General features: G+C 41.7%; 1 protein-coding gene across 2 annotated transcripts in view; it reads right to left on the bottom strand.

Annotated features, from left to right (window-relative positions):
* The window catches only part of LOC131581708 (glypican-5-like), a 341,002-nt gene that overhangs the window by 300,766 nt on the left and 13,457 nt on the right, over positions 1-26,779 (bottom strand). For both annotated transcript variants that reach the window (XM_058844270.1, XM_058844269.1), the window contains exon 2: positions 17,178-17,339. In XM_058844270.1, the coding sequence (XP_058700253.1) occupies positions 17,178-17,339 (162 nt within the window). The remainder of the gene's footprint in view (positions 1-17,177; positions 17,340-26,779) is intronic.

Here is a 26,779-nt window from a genome sequence, read left to right as displayed (position 1 = left end):
ATTGTTTCAGAGACTCACCTTGGCTTTACAACACGGTGATCTTTGGTCAGGACAGTGATGCTGAGGCAGCAAGAGCACATCCACTCTCTTCTCTCAGGACTGGACGTGGAAAGACAATGCATTCTGTGAGCAGCCTCTTGCTGGGCCTGGATGTGGGGCTGCTCCAGGGAAAAGTGCTTGGATACCACAGTAACACAGGGAACTGCCTCCCTCATCCTCTCCTTATCCAGCAGCCCTACCCACTGCAAGTGTACCCTCAGAACTCTGGGGTACTCAATAACACGGCTGCTTTTGTTATCTTCATCAATGCAGACTGGTGTATTCACATTTGACTCACATTGCTCCATCCTGTCACACCTGTAATCTGTAACCACACAGATTTTTAAGCAACAGAGCAGCTCCGTTCTGATTCCTGCTAAAACAGGGCCTTGTGCTGCACCACCAAAGCCAGCACACGCTCTGGTGACACTTGCTATGACAGCAGTCCCAAAAGGAGTGTCACAGTGTATGAGTGGGTGGGCTGGAAGCCTACACTTTACTTTTACTATTTCAGTTCTATTGATCTTGAAATAAAAACTCACTAGAACTTGCTATAAAGCCCATCAGTCATAAAATAAGATCAAAAGCAGACCTACAGAAAAGATGTCTGCTTGAGGAAAAGACCTTGATGATGGTTTTGGAAATATAAGGAAGCACATCCTTAAATAATGTTTATAGCCTCAAAACTGCTCTGTTCAGACAGATTATAAAATTAGATAAAACTATCTATTGCCTTGAGTGATGACAGGAAAATGAACGTTTCATCCTCTACAGAACCAGGAATCTTCAGATAAGATTTGTCTCTGCCATCACAAGATAAATCACCGTGGGTCTCATGCTGCTGTAATTTACACCAGTTACACCCTGTGTAACTCAAAAGCCTTCACTCAAGCTACTCCACCTGCAAGTAGCCATGAGGAGAATCAGTTTTCAGATACAAAGAGAGAACTTAAAAATATTTGAAACTTTCATTAGTTCTTTGCATTTTCCTTGAAGTTGTGCCATCCCCAGCCTTATTTTATCTTTGCTATTCATCAGCACGTTATTTCTAAGCCTACAGTGGGTAGATGTGCAGGTACATGTTTCTTTTTATACAGCTTTTTCTACATCTCTTATTTGTCCTTGAATTCTTGGGTATTCTGTTCTGCAAAAGGAAAATCATTGTTGAGGCTAGTCTTGCTGCTCAGACCTAATGAACATACGTAGGAAGAAAAAAGGGAGGGAGGACTTTTGGAGAATAAAAAAAAACCAAGATGACAAACCTCATAGCCCAATAGAAAATGTCTAGATTACAATACAAAAAATGGCAGCAAATTCTGATTCAGACCACTGAAATGACACTTCCTGTTCTCCAACTGAAGCACATCATTAAAAAATCCCCCCTCCACTCTGAACTTAATTGTACACTCAGAAGAAATGACAGCTCATGCTATCAAATGCCACATGCACATGGTTAAGGTGTGCAAGAATGACTGACCCACAGCATCCACACACTCACAGGAGCTCCCTACCAGCAGGACAGACTGAAATAAGGTGACTTTTCCTCCCCTCAGTCTGGTGCAGAAGCAAACTCAGGGTGTTCCTGAGCTGGTGTGCTCGGCTGGATGAGCAGGATGTCAGGGGTGTTACTGCACAACAGCCAGAAATGCCTCAAAACAGATTTGGTATTGAACAGCAATAGCTTTGCTGTAAGGAAGGCAGACTGAGGAGATTGGAAAATGAAAGGTTAATGGGGAAGGATGGCATCTGTTATTACATGATTTGGTACTTTGGACACGGAAATTCTTCAGCCCCAGAACTCTGAAGGTCTCAGACCAAAACCCGCTATATTGGCAATAGCTAGTGAAACAAAATATCTCTATTTTGTTGGAACCCTAATCTTCTCTCACACCCTTTGCAGAAGTTACTCTGCACATTTGAGTATCAAAAGCATTGGTCCTCTTCATCCATCTTTTCCAAATTTTGCCACCACATACAGAAGCAGCAAGAGTGAGGTAGGTGTGATAAACAATCTCAGAATCTGGAGGAGAGTGGTGGTGAAAGAATTTTTCCTGCTATATTTGGCATGTAAGCTAAAACATTAGGAGGTCATAAGAATAATTTTGTTTACAACAAAAATTAACTACAGTGAGTTTTGGTTCTTTATGCATTTACTTCCCCTGCAGGACTGTATCTCCATAAATTGTATTATTAAATCCAAATAAAAAAGAGCATGTGCCTGCCTCTCTTTGCATGTGTATACCAGTACTTTACATTTTTTATATCTCATACCTTCTTTTGGCACTTCCTGACTTTCTCCTGCCCCCCAGCAGGACTCAATGCCTGATCCTTCTCTCAGGAATCCATTTTTGCAGGTTGCCAGGAGGAAGGATTTCAGTAATGAGCTCAAGCTGCCTTGTACCCATTGCGGTTCACTCGTTCACCACTTAACAATATATTCCATGGCACATCCCAATAAAGTAATCTTCACTGGGGAAACAGAACCTTCCCTTTTCTTTGGCATCTTAATTGAAAAGCTTTAGTTTCATTCTACCCTTGGAGCCAGGGCCCAAGCTCAATTAAATCACTGCAAAGATTATCAGGGGTTTTAACTCCTTTTGGACTACAGCCAATGTGAATGCCATGATCTGTTTTGTAAAGACTACATACATTTAAATCACAGAACACTTTCTCAATCCTGTGTTTGCAGGTAAAAAACAATATTCATCTTGGTAAGAGCTACTTCATCACTCACTGGTACTGCATTCACCCAATATCCACATCTGCCAGCACTACTCAGCAGCTTCATACTCTGGGACAGAACCTGCATGCCTGAAAACTCTCACCTTAGTGCTACAGAAATCCTTACAGGGATTTCAGGACAGCAGTGGCTTCAGCAGGAACTTCTCAAGGAAACACTTCTGAATCACCACAATTCCTTTTACTCCCACCACTGCAGATACTCTCTTTCATTATTGCCAAGGGTACTGAAATTAGTTACATACATGAAGACTGATACAATCATAACTCATCCAAAAAATCAACAGAAGAGCAGTGTGGGTTAAAAGGATTCACTCTCCTGCAGGTGGCCTGCTGTTTCTTTAATTTCACATTTGTTTGCTAGTACCCCCAAAACATTAACACTTTTGGCAGTAAATTTAGTGGCTTTCACATTTTCTGACCATTTTTCTCCAGCTGACTGTACTTGAAGAAGTTCCTATTTCTGGAGTGTAAAGTTAAGAGCATTAAAAAAATTAAAACAATTCCTTAAATTTGATTTTTATATTTGTACCTTTAGACCTGTTCCCCATTCTGTGTGCCATTATTTTGTCTGTGATGCTTCAGCATTTTATACCTCATGTTCACAACTACCATGTGCTCCTTTTCTGTCAAGTTTAGTGAAGAAGGAAGGATGCAATGTGCTACAGGAGGTGAGTCCTGCCAAACCCCAACAGCCTCTTTTCATTTCAGCCCCATTTGCTCTGCAAAAAGAGGAGCCTCAGATTTAGCAGTCTATAAGAGCATTTCAGAGACCCACACATGTCTGTGCTTTTAAAATATAAAAATTTCTCATATTTAATGTTAACTGCCCACCTCTATGACTGGCATCTGGATCATTCCTGCTGAGTGCAGAAACAGCCCTGATTTTTGACTTCTAGTCCACTGGAAAAAATGAAAAATCAGCTCTTTGCCACATGCCACAACCTTTTCTTAGAGCAATCTGCACAGGTAGGAACAGAAGGAAGATATTCCAGAGAGATTAGGCCATATTTTCTGTTCTTTCACACAACCACCTGGCCCAAAACTACTAAGAGAAAAAAGAGGGATGTAACACATGAGGAAGTGATTAAACACATGTAGAAAGGATGTTCCAGCTTAGATAACTGGTTTCTGTCTGCTTGTCAGCTGCTATTTCTCAGAATTCTATTTATCCACCCAAAATTATTGCCTACCCAGCTGTATGAGCATGTTGGGTGAAACAGGACTGCAGCTGGGCTGGGGCAAGCTGAGCCTGGTCATGGAGAGAGAGAAGGAATGAGGAAGAGTTCCCAGAGCAGTGACTTCCACACAAGGTGCCAGCAGGGCACAAGGCTTCAAACACCCCAGGAATCTCTGGTCATGTATGGAAAATGCAGATACTACAGAGAAACCTTCTCAGAACACAGCTCAAAGGGGAAAAAAGATCTAAAATTCCGTGTTTCCATATAAACATCTCTAAAATCCTGGTAGCAGAGACATACAGTGTGTTGTTATGAAAAGCCCCTATTCCTGCCCATAGCCTTCTGTTTACAATAAATGCTATGAAACCCAACAAAAGCAATAATAGAAAGGGTAAAGAACTCATTACATCCCCTACAGATATACCTCTTTCCCACAGCAATCTCAAAAAGGCTGAAGGAAACTCTCACAAGCATTTGACAGCAGAAATCAGAAAAAAAGTTACATAGCTCAAAAACAGTCATGGCAAAAAGGGTAGGAATTGTTAAAGATCTTTCTATTAAGAATCCACAAAGGTTTGCATCAATGCTTACCTTCCAGATGTAAACATCTGCAAATATTCTCATTTTAGCATGGTACAAAGACAGAAGTCTCAATACAGGAAAATGAAGAGAGCCAATCTCAAGCCTTTCTCTTCCCAATTAAAAGATTAAGAGCAGATGAAGTTATTCTCAGCAGGACAAAGCTGTTGGATCCTCCCACATCTGACAAAAACCACCCTTTAATTGTTATAAATAGGCCTGTAAGACTGAGGGAAAGATCTGGGAGTAAGGAGGGAAGACATGAGCCATAAATTCCTCACTTCCAAGTCCTGTTCTTAGGACTTCCATTCAGATTCACAGATTTGATTCAGATTTCATTGCTTTCATTCAGATTCACACCAAAGCTGAGAGTTCCTCCACACCATGTCTGAAGAACAAGGGGAGGGTTAGTGGGAAGCTGCTAGGTATCCTTTTTGTAATTTCCTTTTCCTTGCCTCCTTTGGGCTGAATTCTCTGTGGATACAACTTTTCCCTGGTCTCTCAGCCTCCTTTGGGCTGAATTCTTCTGGGATCCTCCCTCGTGGGGAGTTCCACTTATCTCAGTCTTTATGATTGGAAGAAAACTCCCGAGCTCGTTAGAATCTTGTTTCTCGTGTTTATTGAAGGATCCTTACAAAACTTAACAGGTCTCTCCAGGCTGGTTACAGGGTTAATCTTTGCAATTTGGAACATTTCTTTCTTCTGATGGTACAAACAAGGCCTTGTGTCACACTTTGTGTCTGATACACAAAATGGCCCCGAACTACGCAGTTCTTTTATCTTTATACCTATTTTTACCCAATTAACAATAGACACGTATATTATTTTTCTTAATGACCCAATGACCCATCACCTCTGTGATGTACTGCAGCATTTTCTATCCAATCACTCACTATTACCCAAAAACCTCTAGGAGAAGAACATGAAGAAGAAAGAAGAAGGGACAAGGGACAACACCCTAAATCCTCCATATTGTCTCCTGTTCTCTAAACTACTTTTTCACCCAGTGATTTAAAAAAAACTTTCTAATCTACACACTTACACTTTTATCTTTTTCTATTTAATTTCAACATTTGTTTTCATGTATCACTATGAAAACATGCTCATGAATTTCATATAATATGAAATTCAGTGTTTTCTTGAATCTTAGAACTAAATATTAAAAACAAGGGCACACAGTCTGTATCTCAGACTCCAACACTTTCCCCACTGAAATGGATGGGAGATAATGTTTAATGTGATTTTATCCATAACCACACAAATCTTCCCAATCCCGAAATCTGAGATATTTCAGTGTAGAGAAAATGCCCTGAGCTTTTTGTCAGGCTGGTGACAATTAAGAGATTCAGTACTTCATTAAGGAAACCCCGACCCTCAGGAAAATAGCAAACAAAAGGCATAATCCAATAGCTGCTTCCAAAATATTTACACTCCATCAGCATGGCCCAAAGTGGAGAAATGCAATCCAAACAGATATCCATGGAAAAGGCCCAGAACCAGGAATCCACATTAACCTCAAATCTGGTATGTTGCATGTGTCATTTCACAGATATTTCTGAGGACAGATGAAAAGCCATGTCCATTAAAAATCTTATGGAAGAGTCAGTTCTAGTGAGAATTGTGTTCACATACCATGGATGTGAGCAGGCTCCTCCACATGGTTACAGCACAGCAGCTACTTTGATATATTGATATTTCCTTAAAAATGCCACTCTCCCACTGGGGTACACAGGGATGCTCCAAGTGCTGCTCCAAAGCAGCCCTGACAGCCTTGCCATGGGGCAATCACACAAAACAAAATCACAAAAAAGGACACAATCATAAAAAACCCCACACTAGACAGGGTTAGTTTCCTTACCTCTGAACTTTGCTACCATTCTAAAAAAAAAAAGCATTTTGAACATGTTTTGTCTGAAAGTAAATACATGAATAAGCTAATTTGAAATCAAGTACATCTCTTTTTAAACTAAAGTATCCTCCCAGCCTGCCAACCCCACTGCTCTCAGTGGCATGGGCAAGCAGGGAGGCCATGACAATCCAGAGTATCAAGAAAATTATCAACTAATATCAAACACCAATTCTGAAATCTGATCTAAAAATCCCAACATAACTCAGAACACTCTCTCTTCCACTGAAAAACATGATCCTGATGCTTTTACACATCCTCCATCTGTCTGTGGTCCTGTCTCTTGTGTTACAGGAACTGTGATCTTCCCAGGACTGGCACAGTGACCCAGGGCTTTATATGCAGCCCCAGCCCATAAATAAAATACCCCAAGTCAACAAGTACCAATAATACCAACAAGTCACTTTCTGTTCATATCTGGGTGAAAAGAAAACTTTATTCTCTTTTTTTTTTTACAACTAAACACACCTAATGGTTTAGGTCAGTAATTATGTCACACAGCATTGTTAAAAAGCATACATTCAAATGACTCTAAAAGGAAAAACAGATTACATCTGCATAACAGATTCATTCCTTTGGCTAAAAACCCCAAAATAATCTAAGTCATTCTACATTTGCCTTCTAAATCAAGGTCAAAAAAACCCAATGACAGTGTACATGTAAATTTAAAAAAAAAAAAATTAATTTTCTGAGTAGTCATCCATTCAGTCTAGAGTTGGCACACTGCAAACTGAAATGCCACCATCACTGGGGCACAGAGCTGAGATGGGAATCTGTTTCTATTTCCTGTGCTCCCCTGAACATACTTGCTTTGTGATTCTGCTCTCTTAACCTTGCAGTCTCGGTAATTTTCTTTTTAAGCCTGAAAATGCAATGGTGAAAATGAAGAATTTCCAGTAAATTAGTCCTTTTGCACCAAGTTATCTATAAGGGTTTTGCTCCTATTTTTATTGAACTGCTCTGTATTTACAATACTACAGTACCAATACTCTTGCTCAAAAAATATCTACAACTTTGGATCCAGAAATGGCCTAAGAAAATTCCTCTCCTGTTTTAAAATTCACAGAAAAAGGACTAATAAAACAACAAAAGGAATTTGAATAATTGATTATCTTTGGGAGAGAAGGGTGTTTAATAAAAAGCTGAATTATCATTGAAATACCCCCAAACTGACAGTCAGTGGTCTTTTTATTCCAATTAATAATAAATAAATATTTATTACCATATATATTACCAATAAATATATTATATTATATTATATTATATTATATTATATTATATTATATTATATTATATTATATTATATTATATTATATTATATTATATTATATTATATTATATTATATTATATTATATTATGTATTTATTATATATGTAATAAATACATAATATATTGCCAATAAATAATAAATAAATATTCCTATTTATACTTTGGAATAAAAGTAAAAAATAAAAAACAAATCCTTTGTGCAGGATTTTCATACACTTACATTCTTATTCAAAAATCTGTCAGAACACATTCTTTCTCAGGTCTTCACCCACTTCTTTCTCAAAACATCAGCCTGACTTTGGCAAGCAAGAACTCGAGACTGGAGTGCACGGAGAACAATTGGATTTCAGAGGATTTCCTGAAGCACTCCCACAGCAGAATCACTGGGCTGAGGGACTGCATGAAATCACACTGAGCAGTAACAATGGCAATTTCCTGATGGAAACACCATGTGAGAACAAAAGGGAAATAAAGGGAGAAAACCTCCCACCTTCTGGTCCACAGGAAGGAGACAACAGAAATTTCAGAACATGGTTGTGAATTAGGTGTGCAACTCCAGAAGAAGGAACAATAAAGGAGATACCAGGTAGCCAAACCTTCAGATTCATTTGCTCACTTTGCTTTTGCAGGCTTTTGGGGTTTTTTTTGGTTTTTATTTAATGAATGAACACTTTCTCTCCAGCTATATTTGTGTTTTCTAGCTCACAACTTACATCTCATTAGTTTGTAGGGCTACAGTTCCACCAGGTTTTTCTACTCTGAAAATACAGTCAGAAAACACAGCCTGACAAGGTAGCAGGGAGAACAGAGAGGAAGAAAAATATAAATATAAACCCCAACAGGTGAAATATGGACAGGGATAGAAGATAACCAAATCCATGATCACATGATAAATATCTGTGTGTTCATTAGATTTCTTCTTGTAGCACCAAGATGCCCTACCCACACTGCCTGAAAAACATTTATAAATAGATGATGAAGAGGCTGTCCCTGCCCCAAATTGCTGGCATTCTAGGCATCAAATGGCAGCCACAGCCAGACAAGCTCAGGAAGGCAAGTTTACATGATGATTATCAAGGCTAAATGGATGATATCTTATCTAGATGATTTGCTGTTTCCTTTTAAATGTATTTAGTGTTTATTTCTCTCACCACTTCACATGGAATCATCCTGTCCTTTCAAAGCCTCAGGCCAAACAGTTCTGTAAAATCTGTACTTAATAAATTGAATGTTCCAAAGACATCTAAACAATACAGCACTCCTGCTAGCAGTCAAAGCACTGCAATCCCAGTAACCAGCCAAAAACTTCAATACTGATAAGTATATAATGATTTCCAGTGTAAGCTTCTGGCAGTATTCTCCAGTTATGCATAAGCAGAGCTCTGCATGGGCATTCCTCAGAAAGAACTGACATTTCACAAACCAAACCTGCACACAACAACTCTTGTAACAGCAAGCTGCTCACAGTGCTGGGGACTCCCAAGTGTGACTGCTGACTGCCACTGCATGAAAGTCATTTCAGTGTAAGAGGTAAGACTTAATGGAGGGTTTTCCTATGTTTAAGGAGAATTCCACTATTAACAGTACAGTCACTAGCTGTAGTTACCCTATCAAGACTTGTGTGGACATGATCATCACTAAATTTGGTTTGCAGGACAGTGATTTCCATTCTATGGCTAGAATTAAGCATCCTTCTTAGGTTTTCATTTATTTTTCCATTTGATTTGAAAGCATAAAGTCATCAGAACTTTCTTATTTCCTCCATTATTCCTCTGAGTTTTCCTGTGCTCTTTTAAAGACTTTTAACTTCTTCTTTCTAACAAGCTTCCCAAATGACAAGCAGCAGCCAAGGGATACATTAATGCAAAGAAACACACAGAAATTACTGAGATCAACAGTTATTTACATTCTAGAGGAGTCAGAGATGCTGATAAACACCAGCATCACAGGTGGATAAATCAGGCAGCGAAAGCACAGAGAATCTTTGCAGCTCACAGATCTCTAATATGAAAGGGAGCCCAGGAAAAGCCAAAACTGCACCCATCTGAATTTTTATACTGGGAGAAAAGGCTGGAATTACTGGCCTGTGACAGTACCTGGCATTTAGATCACAGGTGACCAGCAGGGTGGGTTACAGTGGAAAATACAGGATGAAAGGTGTATTTTAGGTGCAGGAAGGGAGCACTATTAAGGAAACACAGAATGGAATCAGTAGTTTGATTAGGGAAATTCTCTTTTTAGTATGATTTAAATAACCTTGAAAAAAACAGTGAAAACCATAAAAAGCCATCAGATACTTGCTTTTTGTAATGTACCCTATGGGAAATGGAACAATATGGGAAGACTCTAGAGGCACACAGTCTTAGAGGAAATGAGAGGCTGGAATTCTGCACATGCTCATTTTATGTTTAATAGGCACTACAGGAAAAATTTTAAAGGTGAGAGTTTATTTGGGGATTTTCCCTATTTAATTTTCAATTTGTACATAGAAATAAAGTAAATTTCCTAAACAGCAGATCACAGTGATTTCAATTTCTATAAAAAATGGAATACAAGACACCGAGTAAGAAATACATTAATTATTTCAGTAATGTACAGCATGAAAGCATCAATTTCAATCTAGAATCCTGACAAAAATGTACACACAACTTCTGAAAAGGTATCATTCCAAAGCATCACAGGTAGTCCCTCAGCCAAAAAAAGGTACCACCTCACACCATTCAGAAAGTTTAGACAGAACACATAAGCTGCACAGTAAATTCAGTAATCTCCATTCACAATGTAATGTTAATATTTACTCACAGTCCCTGGCCCACCACCAAGATTTTCCTTTCATTTCACACATTCAGAAGATAAAAGGTGAGAGCATTAGGGAACAGCACACTGCAAACTTTTTGTTTTGCTGAGAGGAGGACAATTACAGAAAATAATTTAATACCCCCTTCCATCACCCCCCATGCAAAGATGAAATCTTACCAAAGCCCTGGGCTCTAAAATCATACATGGCATATAGAAGACAAAATTTTATAGGCAATAATATATTTGTAATGGTAGAATTTCAGGATCAATGGACACAATGGAACAAGTAGGCAATGTGTTTAAAGCAGGAGGCCTGAAACATAATTAAACAGCATCAGCACATAGTCAACAACCCCAATTCTGTTGTGGCAACCAAAAGATAACCTGGGCAAAAAGGAATTAGGGACAGTGAGCCCAACAATGGGTAATTAAACCACTGGAAAATTGGTACATGTTGGCCTAGACTTGGCAAGCTCTGGAATTATCAGTCTCCAGGGTAAGAGGGAAGCATGTTCATATTTCTGATAGATTTTCCTGTTCATTTACTGCCCATGCCCTCATTTAGGGCAAAATTGCCCAACAATGCCATGATCAAGGACAAAAGGAGCATCTCTCACTCCTGCAGCAAACACCTCTGCAGACTACAATGAGACAAAATTCTTTCCCCTCTGAGGTCTCTAGAAATCTCTAGAAATCCAGAAAATACCTTTTTCAGAGGGATCCTGTGGTATATGATGTGCCACTTCAGGAAACACACTTTCCCTTCCCAGCTCCTCCCTTTATCCATCTGCAGCAGCAGCACAGGCACACTGAGGTACTTCCCACAAGAGCTTCAAGTGGAAGAGACGCTTCGGGGTGGATGGGCTGAGACACAGCAGAGACCTCGATAATCGAGTTGGGTGTTAGGAGATTATTTCAGGGTGTGGGAGAGAGAGAGAGAGAGCTCTGCTATGAGCCAGCAGATAGAGCTCAAAGCAGGCTCAGAGAGAACAACACAAAAGGGGGTAAAATATGAATACATGAGCTCAAGACTTAAGATTGCTGAGAAAGAGAGGAACAGAACAGAAGTGAGAGAGAGCTGGGAAAAAGGGGCCGAGCTTTCCTTTACAATTACTTATATAACCTATACATTGAATATTCTATTCCTTCACTAACCAATCTTTCTAACTATACTAATACACTAACATTTGTGTGCAACCTATAGAAATCGCTGCTTTTGCATATTTTTAGTTATCTCAGGGTCCTTCAGACCTTTCTTTATAAGGCTGGGAAGAGGGGTCTCAGCTCAGTTTTACTGCAGAAAACAATGTGTCCTGGCATACCAGCCCGGTTTCTTTGAATTATTCAAACCATGCTTTCATTTATATTTCCTCTTTAGCCTTTCTGGCTAAAGAGTCATATTTATAATTCCTCTCTAATTCTACCTTCCCAACATTCAAATCTGGAGACAGAGGGTATCAGTCAAGTGCTGTGTTTCCATTTCAGCACTTGACACAAGGCTGGTTCTGTCACTGGGATGATCCCAGCCAGCAATGCTCCAGCAGCAGGCAGCTCCCAGCTGAGAAGGGATATTCTTCATCCACAAGCCCAGCTCTCACTCCTGCTGGAGAACACAGATCCACTGGTGCTCTGGAGCAGGAGGGGGACACAAACACTCCAGCAGAGCCTCTCTCTCTGTAGGAAAATAATTTTGCCTAGAGCCAAAACTAAATTCTGCATCCTGGCAACTTTCAGCTCAAAGGTCAGCAGAGTACAAAACCAGTGGAGAGGGGTGGGTAACAATTCGTCTGAGTAAATGACCAAGCAGTACAGGACTCCAAAAACCTATTTAGAAAACAACACTTCTGCATTTCTGTAATCCAGCAATAAATAACAGGAACCAGAAGGACTGCTGGTGAGCTTTGGCAGGTTTCTGCTGGTGATGGTTGGGGTTTTTTTTTAAATAGCTCATTGATTTTGGATTGCATCCATCTCCAGCATTGTGGCTACACTTCATGTAGTAATTTACTTCAAACCAGAGTGCACTTCTACAGCCAAGTCTTTGTTTTGTAAATGTCATTGCACTTCAGCACCATTAACCAGACACCCCTATTTCAAGCTGATATTCTGAAATTCAGTAAAAATAACTATCAGCAACAATGCAACAGAGCCAAATGAAAATGGAAAATGGTTTTGACTCCACACAGCCCTGAATGCAGTGTAGTATATTATTCCTTTCTGGGAGAGTTTGGATCAGTTTATTAATTAGTTGATTAATCGGCCCACTGGTGTTATCCATCCCAAGATCCCCTGACACCATCCAGTCATCCCCACTCCCCATGGAGGCTTTCAGAGCCTTTGTGCCTAAGGACTTTATGGATAGAGTAGGCATAAACTTCCAGGCATTTTACTGACAACCAGAAGTTCTGGACTCCGTGCCTGCTACAAGAAGCTTGCCTTTCCATCATTCATGTCCTGCTTGGATCAGATGGCAACAGGGCAAACCAATGTGCATGTACTGCAATGTCAGGGCAACTGCAGCTATTAGAAAGTGCAGCAAGGCGTTTTTCCAATCAGCATCTTCCCATTCCATAGAAAGCAGAAGGTGAGCACAGCTTTGCCAAACCCTGTGGGTTAGGAGTGAGAAGAACAGAGCTCCAAAGCTCATCTTCCCTCCTGTAGCTGGGAGAACACTGGAACTGGTCCCAGCAGCCAACCCTCAAGGTCAAATGAATGTTATTTTAGAAAAGCATGACAAATTAGTGCTTTATGACCAACAAGCTTTGTCCATGGAAGTTTTCTCTTCAGAGGCTAAGTGAACAATTCCTGTTGCCTGCTGTAATAACAAGTGCAGAGAACAGTAACTTTAATTTTAAACTGCTGAGCTCGATGTTTTCCACCCTATCTCTGATAGCTGCTAATTTGGTGACTGAAAAGTTATGTAGCTTTAAAAGTATCTTGTTCTGCCTCTCTGCAGAGACCACAGGCAGAACAAATAAATTAGCAGTGTTTGGGTTCTCATTACCTCAAATTAGCCTCAGCATATGATGACAGGAGCAGAGCCAAGCTGTCTGTGGGTCCTTACCTTGCACCTGTTAACACTCTATGAGGGACACAGAAAAGGGAGGCCAGGTTCTCTCTGCTGCCTGACCACAACAAAGCTTTCCTGTCAGATTATTGATACCTCTTCTGACAGCAACTTTCAGCCTGCACACCCACATCCCTCCTAATCCACTAACAATAAGCAGTTGCCACACTTGGAAGCATCCCCAAGGAGTACAGGGACTGCATGAGGAAATTGGGGCAAGGATGGATGACTCTGCCAAATACCAGGGATCATCACCCCAGAGCCATCCATCTAAAACAATGCATTTGTTTACATGCAAGCCTAAAAGAACCGCTGTGACAAGGAAAACAGTAAGTTCAAAAGAGAATCTTCATGTTATCACAGGGGAAAGTGAGACACAAAATGAATGTGTCCTGTTTCATCATTCATTTAAATAGTTCTGCTGGGCATTTCAGGCTGCAGCCACAGCAGCAAAGCCAGGCACATCTTTGGATGGGACAAAGTGACCTGCTCCAAAATGCATCCACAACAAAGCCAGCAGTGAAGAGGCAGAGAGAGGCTGACAGGGAGGATCATCACAACAGGAACATCCTCCTCCCTTACACTGCTCCTGTTACAGCCTGGATCCCTTACTCATCTCATGCACTCCTCTTGTCTGTGATTCCATTTGGAGCACCTGGAGAGGGACTAAAGCCATGGTTATGACCTTGAGGCTACACCATGGAGCAGAAGATGAAGAGGCATCAGCTTTCCATGAGACCCTCCTGCAAGGCCCTGCTTGCACTCAGCGTGGCAGACCCCCAGGTTTTGTGTTGCTGGAAGATTTTACAGGAGCTGATTCTGATGCTGCACCTCTCAAGCAGCCAGCTGACCCTTCCACTCCTGCCTCTGGTCCTTCCTCCCTTCCTCTTTCTCATGGGGAGGGCATTTTTGAGCCTGCAGCTGGTGCCAGTGGGGCTGTTCCTACTCAGACCAGTGCTATCAGCAGCTCAGACACAAGCAAAACACATCCATGCAGGAGCCTGATTTATTAAAATGTTTGAACAAAAATCACTTGTTAATACTGAAAACTTTAAGGGGAAGAATAGTGGGACTGAACCTTGGTGCTAAAGCTGTCCATATATAAGGACTGGGCACTAGCCCAAATGCAACAAGCCTGCCCACAGCTGGGATATATTTAATCAGGTCTTACAGATTAATTATTTTGCACAACTAAATCCAGCACCTGTGAAAACTGTCTTATTTCAGCTGTGGGAAAAGCTACTTAAATAATATTTTCACTTTCAAGAAGACAACCCAAAACAGTATCTCTTCAAGTCCAAAATATCCACAGCCAGCTGCAGAGCCAAGGCAGTGTAGAGGGGACATTTAACCAAATTCATATCAAAACTCCTACTCACGTGAGGAAGCTCCTTATTATTAATACTTGTGGCACTTAAATGTCCCCAGAACTGCCTTTTGACTTCTTTGAAAGAATATAAGGTATAACTTTAAAAAAAAAAACAAACCAACATTCTCTTTGGATGTCTCTTTCCTTACAAAAAATTTGTCTTTTTTCCCCAGTGAAATTTAACTCCCACCAGTATGTTCTCAGAGATGGACTACTGCAAATCCTTTTCTTACATCACAGAAATCTTGAAAATTATTTCACCAGTTTTGGTGTAATATTAACAATATTGTCTGCCTGAAGTGCATAAAAAGCAGCTGAGATTTCCTTTCCTCAGAAGCAGGCAGCAAGGCTAACTACTGCTTTGCTTTGACTAAACAAACAGTACTAGAAGTGTGTATATATAAAAGCAAATTGTGCATGAAAATTGTACAAGTAAACACCACTCCATACAAATGAATACAGTCCTATTTTTCAGTAAGTCTGAGTCAGTTCTCACTGCTGCAAGAAACATGAGATCTAAAAGGCATCTGAAAGCTTCTAAAATCAGGGTTTAATTTGCTCAGACTGTAAAATATGCTGTTGGCACACTCACTTTATCATTCAAAATAGCAACAAGTGAAAACAGACCAAAAGGACAGAGCTAATTCAATGCAAAGATCTTCTTTCTCAGTAAATGTCTCGCACAGCACCACTCTTAGCAACAGAATGTTTATCCAGCACAAGATAAAGGGAGAGGCTTTTCACTGACACCTGGGACAAAACCAAAGAACAAAAGCAGCTCCCAATGCAAGCCAGCAAAGTTACATTTTTCAAGTGTTCCCACCTAATGCAGACAGAAGGAAAGCCACAGCAAGTCACAACAAACAACCTATTTACCCACTCCCAGAAAATGCTTGTAAATTTAAACTGTGTGAAATGTCTAACTACCCCTTTCATTCCATCAAAAGGCTTCATCAGCAATGGACAATAAAGCCTCTGGCTTGACCTAAAGGGGCTGGTAGGTTAATCTATTCTGACCTTACCTTTATTCAATCATAATACTGAAAGATTGCTTGAATGAATAACCAGCATTTAACAATGCCAACAGCCACCCTTTCACTACAGTGCTCCTCTGAAGTGCCCTCCAAGCCAACTCTTTAATGAAAGGGGATATCAAACATTTTCAAAAATTAATTGTAAAATAAACCAAAATACCATTTCTCACTCACGGGTATAAAGGAAATACATAAAAAACCAAAAGCAGAAGAAAAAATTTCTCTTGCCCCTTCATGTCTCTTTCAGACTTCCACCATCACTTATTGGCAATTTTAGATAATATGCTGTCTCTTATTAACTGTCACTCACATCTTTTATTTATAGCATTTTCACTCAGATGGGAGAAACCAGACATTAAAAGGTACTTCTGATAAAACCTGACTTCTAACAATAGGCTTAATCATTTAGGCCTCAATACTTGGTATTTTAATAACTTCCAGCTTCATTTCAAAAGCCATTCCATGAGGGTGCTCAGCACCGAACATGGCAAAGCAGAGTTAAAATTAAGCACATAATTAGGCCCACAGAGGTCAATAAGCTGGATTCATCACTCATTGACTGATTTAATCACTCAACTCTCATAAGTTTCAAGTTCACAGCCTTTATTTAAATGCCCTTTTAGAGAAAAGCCTCCAGTACTCAACACTGCAGTGCACAGTTCTACCCAAGCATTTTCCTCCCTGTGACAGTACAATACCCACCTGTGTGAAGGAACTCAATAGTTTGATATGTGCCTGTTAGAGCAAGTTTTGCATTTTGTCATGAAGCAAGAGCTGTATTCTCATTTGACATAGCGATTAGAGCGATTATTTTTCAGCATCAACAAACAAATGCATCTTCATTTAATGTTCTATACCCAAAAAATGGTTTGGCAACACAAGAGAATATCAAAAAGCACGACCAGCAGGCATTGAAAAGACACTTGAAAATGCCTTTAAAATTCCACACTAACCCCAGAAACAAGGTCTCAACTTAAATCTATTCCTAACTAGATTTAGGAAGATGCTTAACATACCAGTCAAGATTAAGTGCCATCACCTTTATCCAAAAGCACAATCACCAAAGAACTGGGAAGAAGCAAACCACAAAGCAGTGACAAGAGCATGCAATGCAAGAGGAATGAAAAATAAAGATAAGAGCTTTCCATTGGATTGCAGAGGATATACTGTTATAAACTAGTCAAAGTTTCCTACCTTGAAAAGCTGTGATGTGCCCAACTATCATGTACTTCAGCTCAAAGTTCAGTGCCTGGATGCTCTGAGTCCTCTCCCTTCGGACAGCTGCCTGGTAGCTTTCTTCCATTTTTTTGGTGCAACATGTTGGTGCCCTGTGTTGACAGATCTGTAAATCTGACTCTTAAAGCAAACAAGAAAAACACAAAAATTAGAAAACCCTTGAACTTACGCCATAAAAGCAATGCATCCTAACATCAGAAACCCCACATTTTAAAATCTGAAACAAGACAAAACCCACAAGGAATGACAATGTGAAACTCAGCTGTTGTCAGAAGGACACAAAGTTGGGATTATTTCATTTGAGTAACATGACATTACCAGCTGATAAACTATTCTACACTGTTAAGAACACTGGGCACAAAAGTTACCTGAACACAGTCAGGGGCACAACAGTATCACTGTCATGAAGAACTGAATCAGGACACCAGTTTGGAGGTGCATTTGTTTCACACTTCAATCTAATCTCAAAAATGGGAAACAACAACTCTCCCCACTGCAGTGTGTTATAAATCCATATTGTGATATTGGCTTTCACAAGTATTAAGATGAATGCTATATATTATATGCTTTTGCTATGTCTTTTTCTCCTGCTAGCAAGTCTTAGGCACAGGTCAAGAAGAATTTTGGATTTTTGGGGCAATGTCCTGTCTGTGCAAAGCAAGAAAACCTCCAGGAAACAAATGATGGGGCCCAGGCTGCTGTCAACACTGACTGCCTGCAGAAGAAGGAACCCCAGCCCAAATGAAAATGTGATAAAGGGAAATAAAATCTTTAAGACAGATGCTCTTAAAAGGCTAATTCAGGGCATAGCCATGCAAAATACCTCTTGGAAAAATGTGAATATGCATTAAAACCCCACAGCAGAATGGGATAAAAGGAGTGTTCCAAAGATATCAGGTGTGTTCCTGGTAGCATGCCCAGGCACCTGGCTGTTTTAACCCTTTGCTTTATTATCTTTGTCTCCTAATTGTCTTTTTGTTTATATTAAACCTTTTATAATTTATTAAGCGAGTGAACCTCGTTTTTCACAAGTGTGAGCCCCAAACCCTGCTGGGGGCCCTGGCAGAAGCAGCAGCAGGAGGGCTGCACGCTCCACTCGTCTGTGCCCGGCTGCCAGAGAAGCTGTCCCAGGTTGAAATCAGCTTCTTGGACAGGCTGATTTGAACTTGGAGGGGTTCCCTGATCCAGCTCAGCCCCTGAACACGTCCGTGCTGTCACAAGGAGCTGGGGGTCAGGGAAGGAGCACTGCTCTGAGCTGGCACAAGGAGCTGGGGCTCAGGGAAGGAGCACTGCTCTGAGCTGGCACAAGGAGCTGGGGGTCAGGGAAGGAGCACTGTTCTGAGCTGGCACAAGGAGCTGGGGCTCAGGGAAGGAGCACTGCTCTGAGCTGGCACAAGGAGCTGGGGGTCAGGGAAGGAGCACTGCTCTGAGCTGGCACAAGGAGCTGGGGGTCAGGGAAGGAGCACTGCTCTGAGCTGGCACAAGGAGCTGGGGGTCAGGGAAGGAGCACTGCTCTGAGCTGGCACAAGGAGCTGGGGGTCAGGGAAGGAGCACTGCTCTGAGCTGGCACACCGAAGCATGGTTAAATTGTGATGCTGTGGAGCAACGCGACCATCCCCAAACAGGGCTCCAAGTGCCGAGATGCTGACACCCAAAGCATTTCTCCTCACAGCAACCCTCTGCAGCCTTGTTCCTGGGGCTGTGCAAAGCTCAGGCCTGTATCAGGAAAGGTTTGAAATGGCAGGAGCTTTGTGCTGACTGTGCTGCCCCCAGCATTCCCCTCTGAAGGCAGCACACGGGAACCTGCCTCTCCTCCAGAAAGCTTTAAGGGTATGGATATCTCAGCTGGAACTGCTCTGCTGGGATTCCCCAGCCAACTATCTCCCCACATGAATGCTCCAAGAGCCTGAAGATTGAGAGCCTGAAGAGCTCCAAGATTGGGATTTGTTGGTCCAGAGCCAAAATGTCACAGAAGGCACTCTTAAATAGAAACAGCGCTCTTAAATAGAAACAGCACTAAGCCCCTGCCAGTTCAGGAGCCTGATGTAAAACACAGAGCATTGAAAGGCCAGCAGAGCAAGCCCTGCTCTCCTCACAGCACTGTCAGGTCAGTGCTGTCATACACACAGCCTGGCAATCTCATTTGCTCCAGTATTAGCCTCAGGGTATCACTTTTAACACAATTATAGAAACCTAATAAAAGGTTTCACTGCTATACATGCCTGGCTGCTGAGATTAAATTAGAACTCATTAGTAATATCTTAATGTCTCTAATAACTCTGATACTAATTTTAGTTTCTCTCATCTCTTTCATCTTGATGAAAAATACCCTCTCCAATGGGAAGAGGGGAGGAGCAGTGACAGAGGGGTGGCCCAGGGGCTGAGCTGAGCCCCCCAGAGCCAGAGCACCCCATCAGCCCTGCTCAGAGTTTGCTGCCACAGGACACACACAGCCTTAAGGGCAAACTCCTCCCTTTCTTTAAAGAACAAATCCATTCAATACACCAGAGAGAAAGCACCTTCCTCAAATACAGAAGTTACCAACAGCATCATTTCAGGATTTCACCATGCTAATTTCCCTCCAGGACTTCCTTCCCAGCTTTCCCCAAGGTGCCTCTCATTTCCTGATTAGTAATTTGGGAGAAACCTCTACCTCAACCTCCCCCTAAAGCAGATCTAACTACATAAGAGCTTCATCCAGTCAAGTTTCAAGCATCTACAAAGATGAACAATACCACAGCCTCTCAGAACCCGTTTCAGTATTTGACTATACTTGTAGTAAAATAAATAAATTTAAAATTTCTATCTAATTCCCCATGTTCCAACTCACATCTGTAGTTTTTCAGCATACAGCCATGTACCTACAAGAAACTGACTCCACTTTCTCTATTTTCTCCCAAAAGGGAGCCATAGACAGCAGCATGGCCTCCTTTAATCTTATTTTTCCTCCAACTGAACAAACCCAGCTCTGTATTCCTGTGTGTTCCAGCCCCTGACCATGATGGGAGCCCTCTGCTAGACTCTATGTGACATGTGTAAAGCACCTGCATCCACAGCACCCCTCTGTTTCATTTTCTTATGCATTAACTTACTGACAGAGCACAACATTTTCAACTCTGCATGCCTGGGCTTCAATTCCAAAAGGTTTATAGCTTCCCTAAAACAAATTAATTTTCTGCTTCAGATCAGATGTAAGGATTACTCCACTGATTATGTACATTGTTTTTCCACTCAAGCCTTTTCCCCTTGAGTACTGGTTAAAATGGCTTGGCTTACTTGTTAAAGTGAGAAAAACTACAGACTTTAAACCCTTCCTGTTATTATAAAACACAGGATAAAGTATCTTGCTCCACTTTGAAAAACAGTCACATTCAGAAGTGCAGGAAAAAAAGCACCCAAAACACGTGTGTTTTGGAATGCATCAGTGATCCCTGTTGAAAACTACTGTGCAACCCCAAAGCAATTAATACATGCCAAAGGCATCACCTTCAGACACTTCCCTGTCATAATTATAAATTACTTTAGGTGCTAAATGGACAGGAAACTGTGTATCCCTACCTGACATCCATCTGGCCAGCTCTAGCCAAATCAGCTGTGGAGTATTTTGTTGTATGTGGACAACTTCTTGTTTTGAATCAAAAAGTTTGGGACTTCATTTTGAGCTTTGGTACAAACATAATCTTAGATTTTGGCCATTAAAACTAGCTGAATCAGTATAATTTCCTAAAAGCAGAGAGGCCTGTTTAGCAAACAAAATTAACTTCTTCTAAAAACTGAATATACATTCATTTTGTTAGCTGACCATGCAGTTTAACAGTTCTGTCTTTAAAATGCTGTACACACTGTAAAAGCCATACTCTGAAACCAGAAAGCCAAACTTTATTCACTTTAACTGATTTACCTGCACCAACTTTTTCAAAGACAGGCTGATTTATTTTTTTTCAAACAAGCTGAGCCTCTAATTTCCACTGCACAGAAGAGTCCTGAGCAAGGCACGATCACAGGGTGAGCTCAGTGAAATCTGTCTTTTGACAGTTTTTGCCTTTATATTCTGACAAACTTTTCAACAGTAATTCCAAACAAAGCTTTAGTCCAAAGCCCAAGATTTTAATGTTATACAAATATCTTCAAAGACTCCAAGAGTGATTATGCCTCAGTAACACAGAGAAAGGTGCCAAAAGTATCTTGCATTGTGTCTGGCCCAGCTGAGCAGGAGCCAACACTTCATCCTTCTTGAGACTCATCTGTCTGGTATAACTGCTGCCTCAGCTTGAGGAAAATTCAGCAATTAAACACAAACTAATTCAGGGGAAGAGGCCAAATAAAATGAAAAAGGAACTATTCCCAACCAGGGCTCTCCTGGCAACTACTTGGGGTATGAGCAGAGCCCACACCAGCACAGTCACATCAAGGAAAGGAAATCCAGCCACTGTAGGCTGCCCCAAGTTTGTGAGGTTCTTTATTCACGTAGCTCTTGTGCCCCAACAGTGCTAAAACCATCACCACCTTCACCTGCAAGACTGCTGTCAGGAAACTCATCCCCTGGCCATCCTCACCTAGCAGGGAGCACAGCTCAGGCCCACTGTAAGCAATAAAATGTTTTCAACTAGAAACTAAACTAAACTTCAGCTAAAAAGCAAAGTATCTTCAATTCATCAGCTCAACATGTGCAGAGTCAAACAGCAACTATTTTATCTGTCACTGTGTAGAATATGGTAGTTACTATGCTTGAAGTAGTGCCAGGAATTAGCACAAAAATGAACTAGCCAGTGCAGCAGTGCTCTGGGACATCAAACAGCAGCTAACTCAATAACCCTGCTCTGTGGGCTGGGGTAAAAGCCAGGTAAGCTCCAGGGAGCAGAGTCTAAGTCACACTGAGGTGTCTTTTCTTCCTGCCTCAGGTATGCTGGAGCCAGGCCCTCCCACACACATTTTCTGACTACACAGAAAGAACTTCCCAATCTAAGTCTTTCCTCTGGTTTGTTAAAATAATCCTACTATCAGTTTTAATATAAAGACCACACAAGCAAAAAGCACATTAAAAGGTCCCTTGAAAGCAAAAAGCTCATGGAATACCAAAGAAGCATCTATATGTAACTTGACAACATGCATACATCCAGCAGTTTGGAAAACACAAGTTATGAAAATCTCCTTTCCCTACATTCCTCCTTCCAGAATGTACATTACCAGAGATAGTGTTTAACTACATCATTTGCATTCTCACTGTTCTTTTGAAATACTCTGAAACATAACTAAGGCTTTGACCAGATGTGCTATTCCAGGTGAAACAACCAAGGCCAAAAGATAAACACCTCAAATTTTACCAAGCACAAATTAGATAATCTACTAATGAAACCATTAGCAAGTGTAGCTGCTTCCAGCTTTGTCAAGTCAAATAGCTTGCATTTGCCCAAGAGTTCTTGAGCAGACATGGGAAAAAAAGTATAAAACACCACAAAATGGAAGAACTACTTGATTGCACTGGAATTAAACCTGCAAAGCTAAAGGTGGTGGAAACCTGGAGTGGGACAGAAGGGGGACAGCAAGAAGCACTAGATGTCTTGATCCCAGAGAGCTGGCAGCATCAGCAAGTGCCACAGCTTGCAGGACAGCTGGAGACCATCAGGCACCAGCCCTGAGCAGCTTCCAGAGCAGGAACTCTTCCAAACACACAGCTCTAAAAGGCCTGTTGCTAGGTGTGTTTTGTTCAAGTCTTTCCCATTTCCCTCTGCTGTTTGCCTGGTTCTCACTGCTCTTGTATTCTGATTTTTGGTGTACTTCTGCCTCACCCCATAGGTCACTGCCTGGTAGGATTTTCACCTTGGCTTGTGCCAGGACCCAGTGAACAAAAAAAGCATCTGAGTTCTCTGAACCGAATGTGCCCGCTACTCACTGGAACCCACAGAGGCATAAACCCTTCACTCTTCAAATTCCCTCTCCTCAGACAAGATTCCCATCTCTTGATCCTTCCCTGGCCCCTCAGCTGCCTTTCTCCCTGCCTTCCTCCAAGTGTTTGCACATCTGTGGGATGTCCTGGAGCAGCAGAGCAGCTGGACACATTTCCAGCCCATGGGCCACAGCCTCCCCTCAAGGAGGAGCAGCTGCTGCAGGGAGAGCACTTTGCATGTCACTCACCCTCAATTTCCCAGGCTGTTCCTTAGAAAGTCTGGCTGCACCCAGGAGGCTGAAGGCAAAGAGCTAAGAAGGCAATTGGAGTTCATTGTTCCTTGCCTCATGCCTGTTACCAGACCTCTGGCAAGGAGGAAGAGGGGATGGAACTCACACACAGGAATAAGAAGTCCTGTAAGAAATGTGTTTTGTAGGTGTACAAAACACCTACAATTGGAGATTTTCCAGTGTTTCCCTGATTGTCAGTAGTGTGTTGGAAGATGCATCTTTGCCATCAATGGCAAACAGCCATAATGCTACTGCTGGTAAACAGACTGTTGAAGGAACAAAGAATTAACTTCCCACAGTTCACTACCCACTCCCTCTGGTCTTCCCCATACCAGAACCTGCAAAATTTCAGTGGGAAGGCACAAAACCCACTTTGCAGAGTTTCACTGCAAACTCTTAATTGAACATCTGAGCAGAAACTCAGCTTGGTACATGCAGGTGAAGAATCCCTGCCATGCCCAGGGACTGCACTGTGGCCATGGCTCAGTGCCTTGCACTTTTTTAGATGGGTGATAAATTCTTCAATGCTGATTACATTTAATAACTCCCCATGAGCCCAGTGCTAAGTGAGATATTCTCTGAAGGTGGATGGATCTGGGAGGCAGCAGGACTGTGACTGCTGAAGAGCTTGCTAACTACACAGTACATGCAAATTCAAGAGATTTACACTCCCAAGGATCCATCCTTTTTTCTCCTAGAGTTGATACAAAAACAAGAAGACAGGTGTACATAAAGTACATAATAAAACAACTTAGGTTGGTAGAGTGCATCTTCAGCAAGGGGGTTTCTACATTTTCTACATTTACTGCAATGCCAGCTTCTTCCTCTGTTTTCCTGGGATAACACGTATAACTGAATGCAGAGGTGAGAGAAACATGACAAGAACTTTCATTAATTTAGATCTATTATGACTCATCTCTCATTATGTCTTATCACATTCCAAGCAGTAAATCCCATACATTTTCTCCATCACTAATGAAAAATCATAAACACACACAAAATATTTTCTAGAGGAGTCTAGTAAATCTTCCTACTCTGTATCATCCAAGAACAATGAACTCACAGCTGCATTTCTGCTCTCCAGAGGGGACAGCATTTCACTGCCACAGAACCCTGCCTTTACCTAAAGAATGAGCCACAGAAACCACAAGAGGTGGAAAGCCTAAAGTGGAACACAGCTTACAACAAAACTGAATTGTGTTTAAATGAAAGAAGTAGGCTTCTAGGCCAGTACAGTCAGGGAAAAAACACCTTCTGAATGCAAACCACACAGCCTGCCTATCTAGTCCTACAGGGAGGACATAAAATTCTTTATGAGAGGTGTGAATCACTTTATTCATCTCAACTTCAAACCCTAATGATAATTCAGACATTAACAATTGTTTTACCAACTTAATAGGAATTACTTCCTAATTTGCTTTACCTGCTGTGGCAAAGCACAGAAAATTTCAAAGATATTGACAGGTTCACGATAAAATGTGTTTCCTATTCTTCTTCATTTTATCTGTCAACATAAAAATCTATAAGAAGGTTAGAAAGAAGAAACAAAAGCAAAGATAAATCTAGAGGAACCAAGGGACTATTGGACATTTGGGCTACAGCCTCAGAAAGGGAAATTACAAGAACAATATTTGAGAGGAGAGGAATAGCAAGTCCTCAATACTCCCTTTCTTTCCAAAATTTGAGTACTTCTGGTTTAGCCATCTCACTTGAAAGCCATACATGAAGCCAAGTGCTAAGACAACTGTTTTCTCTTCTTTAAAAATACGTACTAATCTTGCCCAAGTATTAATTTTACAACCCAAATCCTACTGCTTTCAATGAGCTTGTCCTGTAAGCCTGTAACTCCATTTTTGTGTACGACTTCAGAATGAGAAATGGCTGATTTCCATCAGTTTTTACCAGCATTTGAACCAATTTCTTTGGGATCCCATTCTTACTTTCATTATTTATTTTCAGGGAGAAGAAACAGGAAAACTATAAAAACCCATGTGAAATACCCAAGATTTTTAAGGGCAGCACCATGCACTCTTGATATTATTTACACAAAAGGAAGAGCTGAACCAAAACTAAGCAACTGCTTGCTAGACAAGACACCCCTCAGCAGGGCCAATTCTTCAACTTCATCAGCCATGACACAGTAATTAATTAAAACAGGCTGCAGCAAGACTACAGCATCATAAGGTCTGTGCATCTCATTCCCTTTCTGTGGTTCCTTATGCAGACAATGCCACTGCTGTCACTGCTGCCAAACTGGGCTCTGATGCCATGAACTGGACCCACAAGCATTGAGAGGCATCCCACAGCTGGAGAGACAGGAAAGAGCCCAAAACACACGACAGTAACTGCACAGGAACGCTCATCCAGCACAAATCGGAGATGCTGACAGCCCCACAGGTCACATACAAGATGCCAGGAGCCTGTTTTGGATGGTCTAGGCTGAACCTAGATTTCTGCTCAGATCACTTCTCCCACACCAGACCATGTCTGCAGGAAAGAGGAAAGAAAAAAATATCAGAGAGCTTGGTTCAGCACCTCCAGATGTCAATGGAGACACCCAGAGGCATCAAGTCATACAAAATATAACAAAATACAGACACAGCGCTGAGCTGGGCTTCATGTGGGGATTCAGCAGTCTGAGACTAACACAGCTCTGGATCCAGCCTAACAGAGCTCTGGACCCAGACTAACACAGCTCTGGACCCAGACTGACACAGCTCTGGACCCAGACTGACACAGCTCTGGACCCAGCCTAACACAGCTCTGGACCCAGACTAACACAGCTCTGGACCCAGACTAACACAGCTCTGTATCCAGACTAACACAGCTCTGGACCCAGACTGACACAGCTCTGGACCCAGACTGACACAGCTCTGTATCCAGACTAACACAGCTCTGGACCCAGCCTAACACAGCTCTGGACCCAGACTAACACAGCTCTGTAGCCAGACTAACACAGCTCTGTATCCAGACTAACACAGCTCTGGACCCAGACTAACACAGCTCTGGACCCAGACTGACACAGCTCTGGACCCAGCCTAACACAGCTCTGGACCCAGACTGACACAGCTCTGGATCCAGACTAACACAGCTCTGGACCCAGACTGACACAGCTCTGGACCCAGCCTAACACAGCTCTGGACCCAGACTAACACAGCTCTGTAGCCAGACTAACACAGCTCTGTATCCAGACTAACACAGCTCTGGACCCAGACTAACACAGCTCTGGACCCAGACTAACACAGCTTTGTATCCAGCCTAACACAGCTCTGGACCCAGACTAACACAGCTCTGTAGCCAGACTAACACAGCTCTGTATCCAGACTAACACAGCTCTGGACCCAGCCTAACACAGCTCTGTATCCAGACTGACACAGCTCTGG

Source organism: Poecile atricapillus, chromosome 8, assembly GCF_030490865.1.
Source record: "Poecile atricapillus isolate bPoeAtr1 chromosome 8, bPoeAtr1.hap1, whole genome shotgun sequence".
NCBI classification, from domain to species: domain Eukaryota; kingdom Metazoa; phylum Chordata; class Aves; order Passeriformes; family Paridae; genus Poecile; species Poecile atricapillus.
This window is presented reverse-complemented; position numbering and strand designations above follow the sequence as displayed.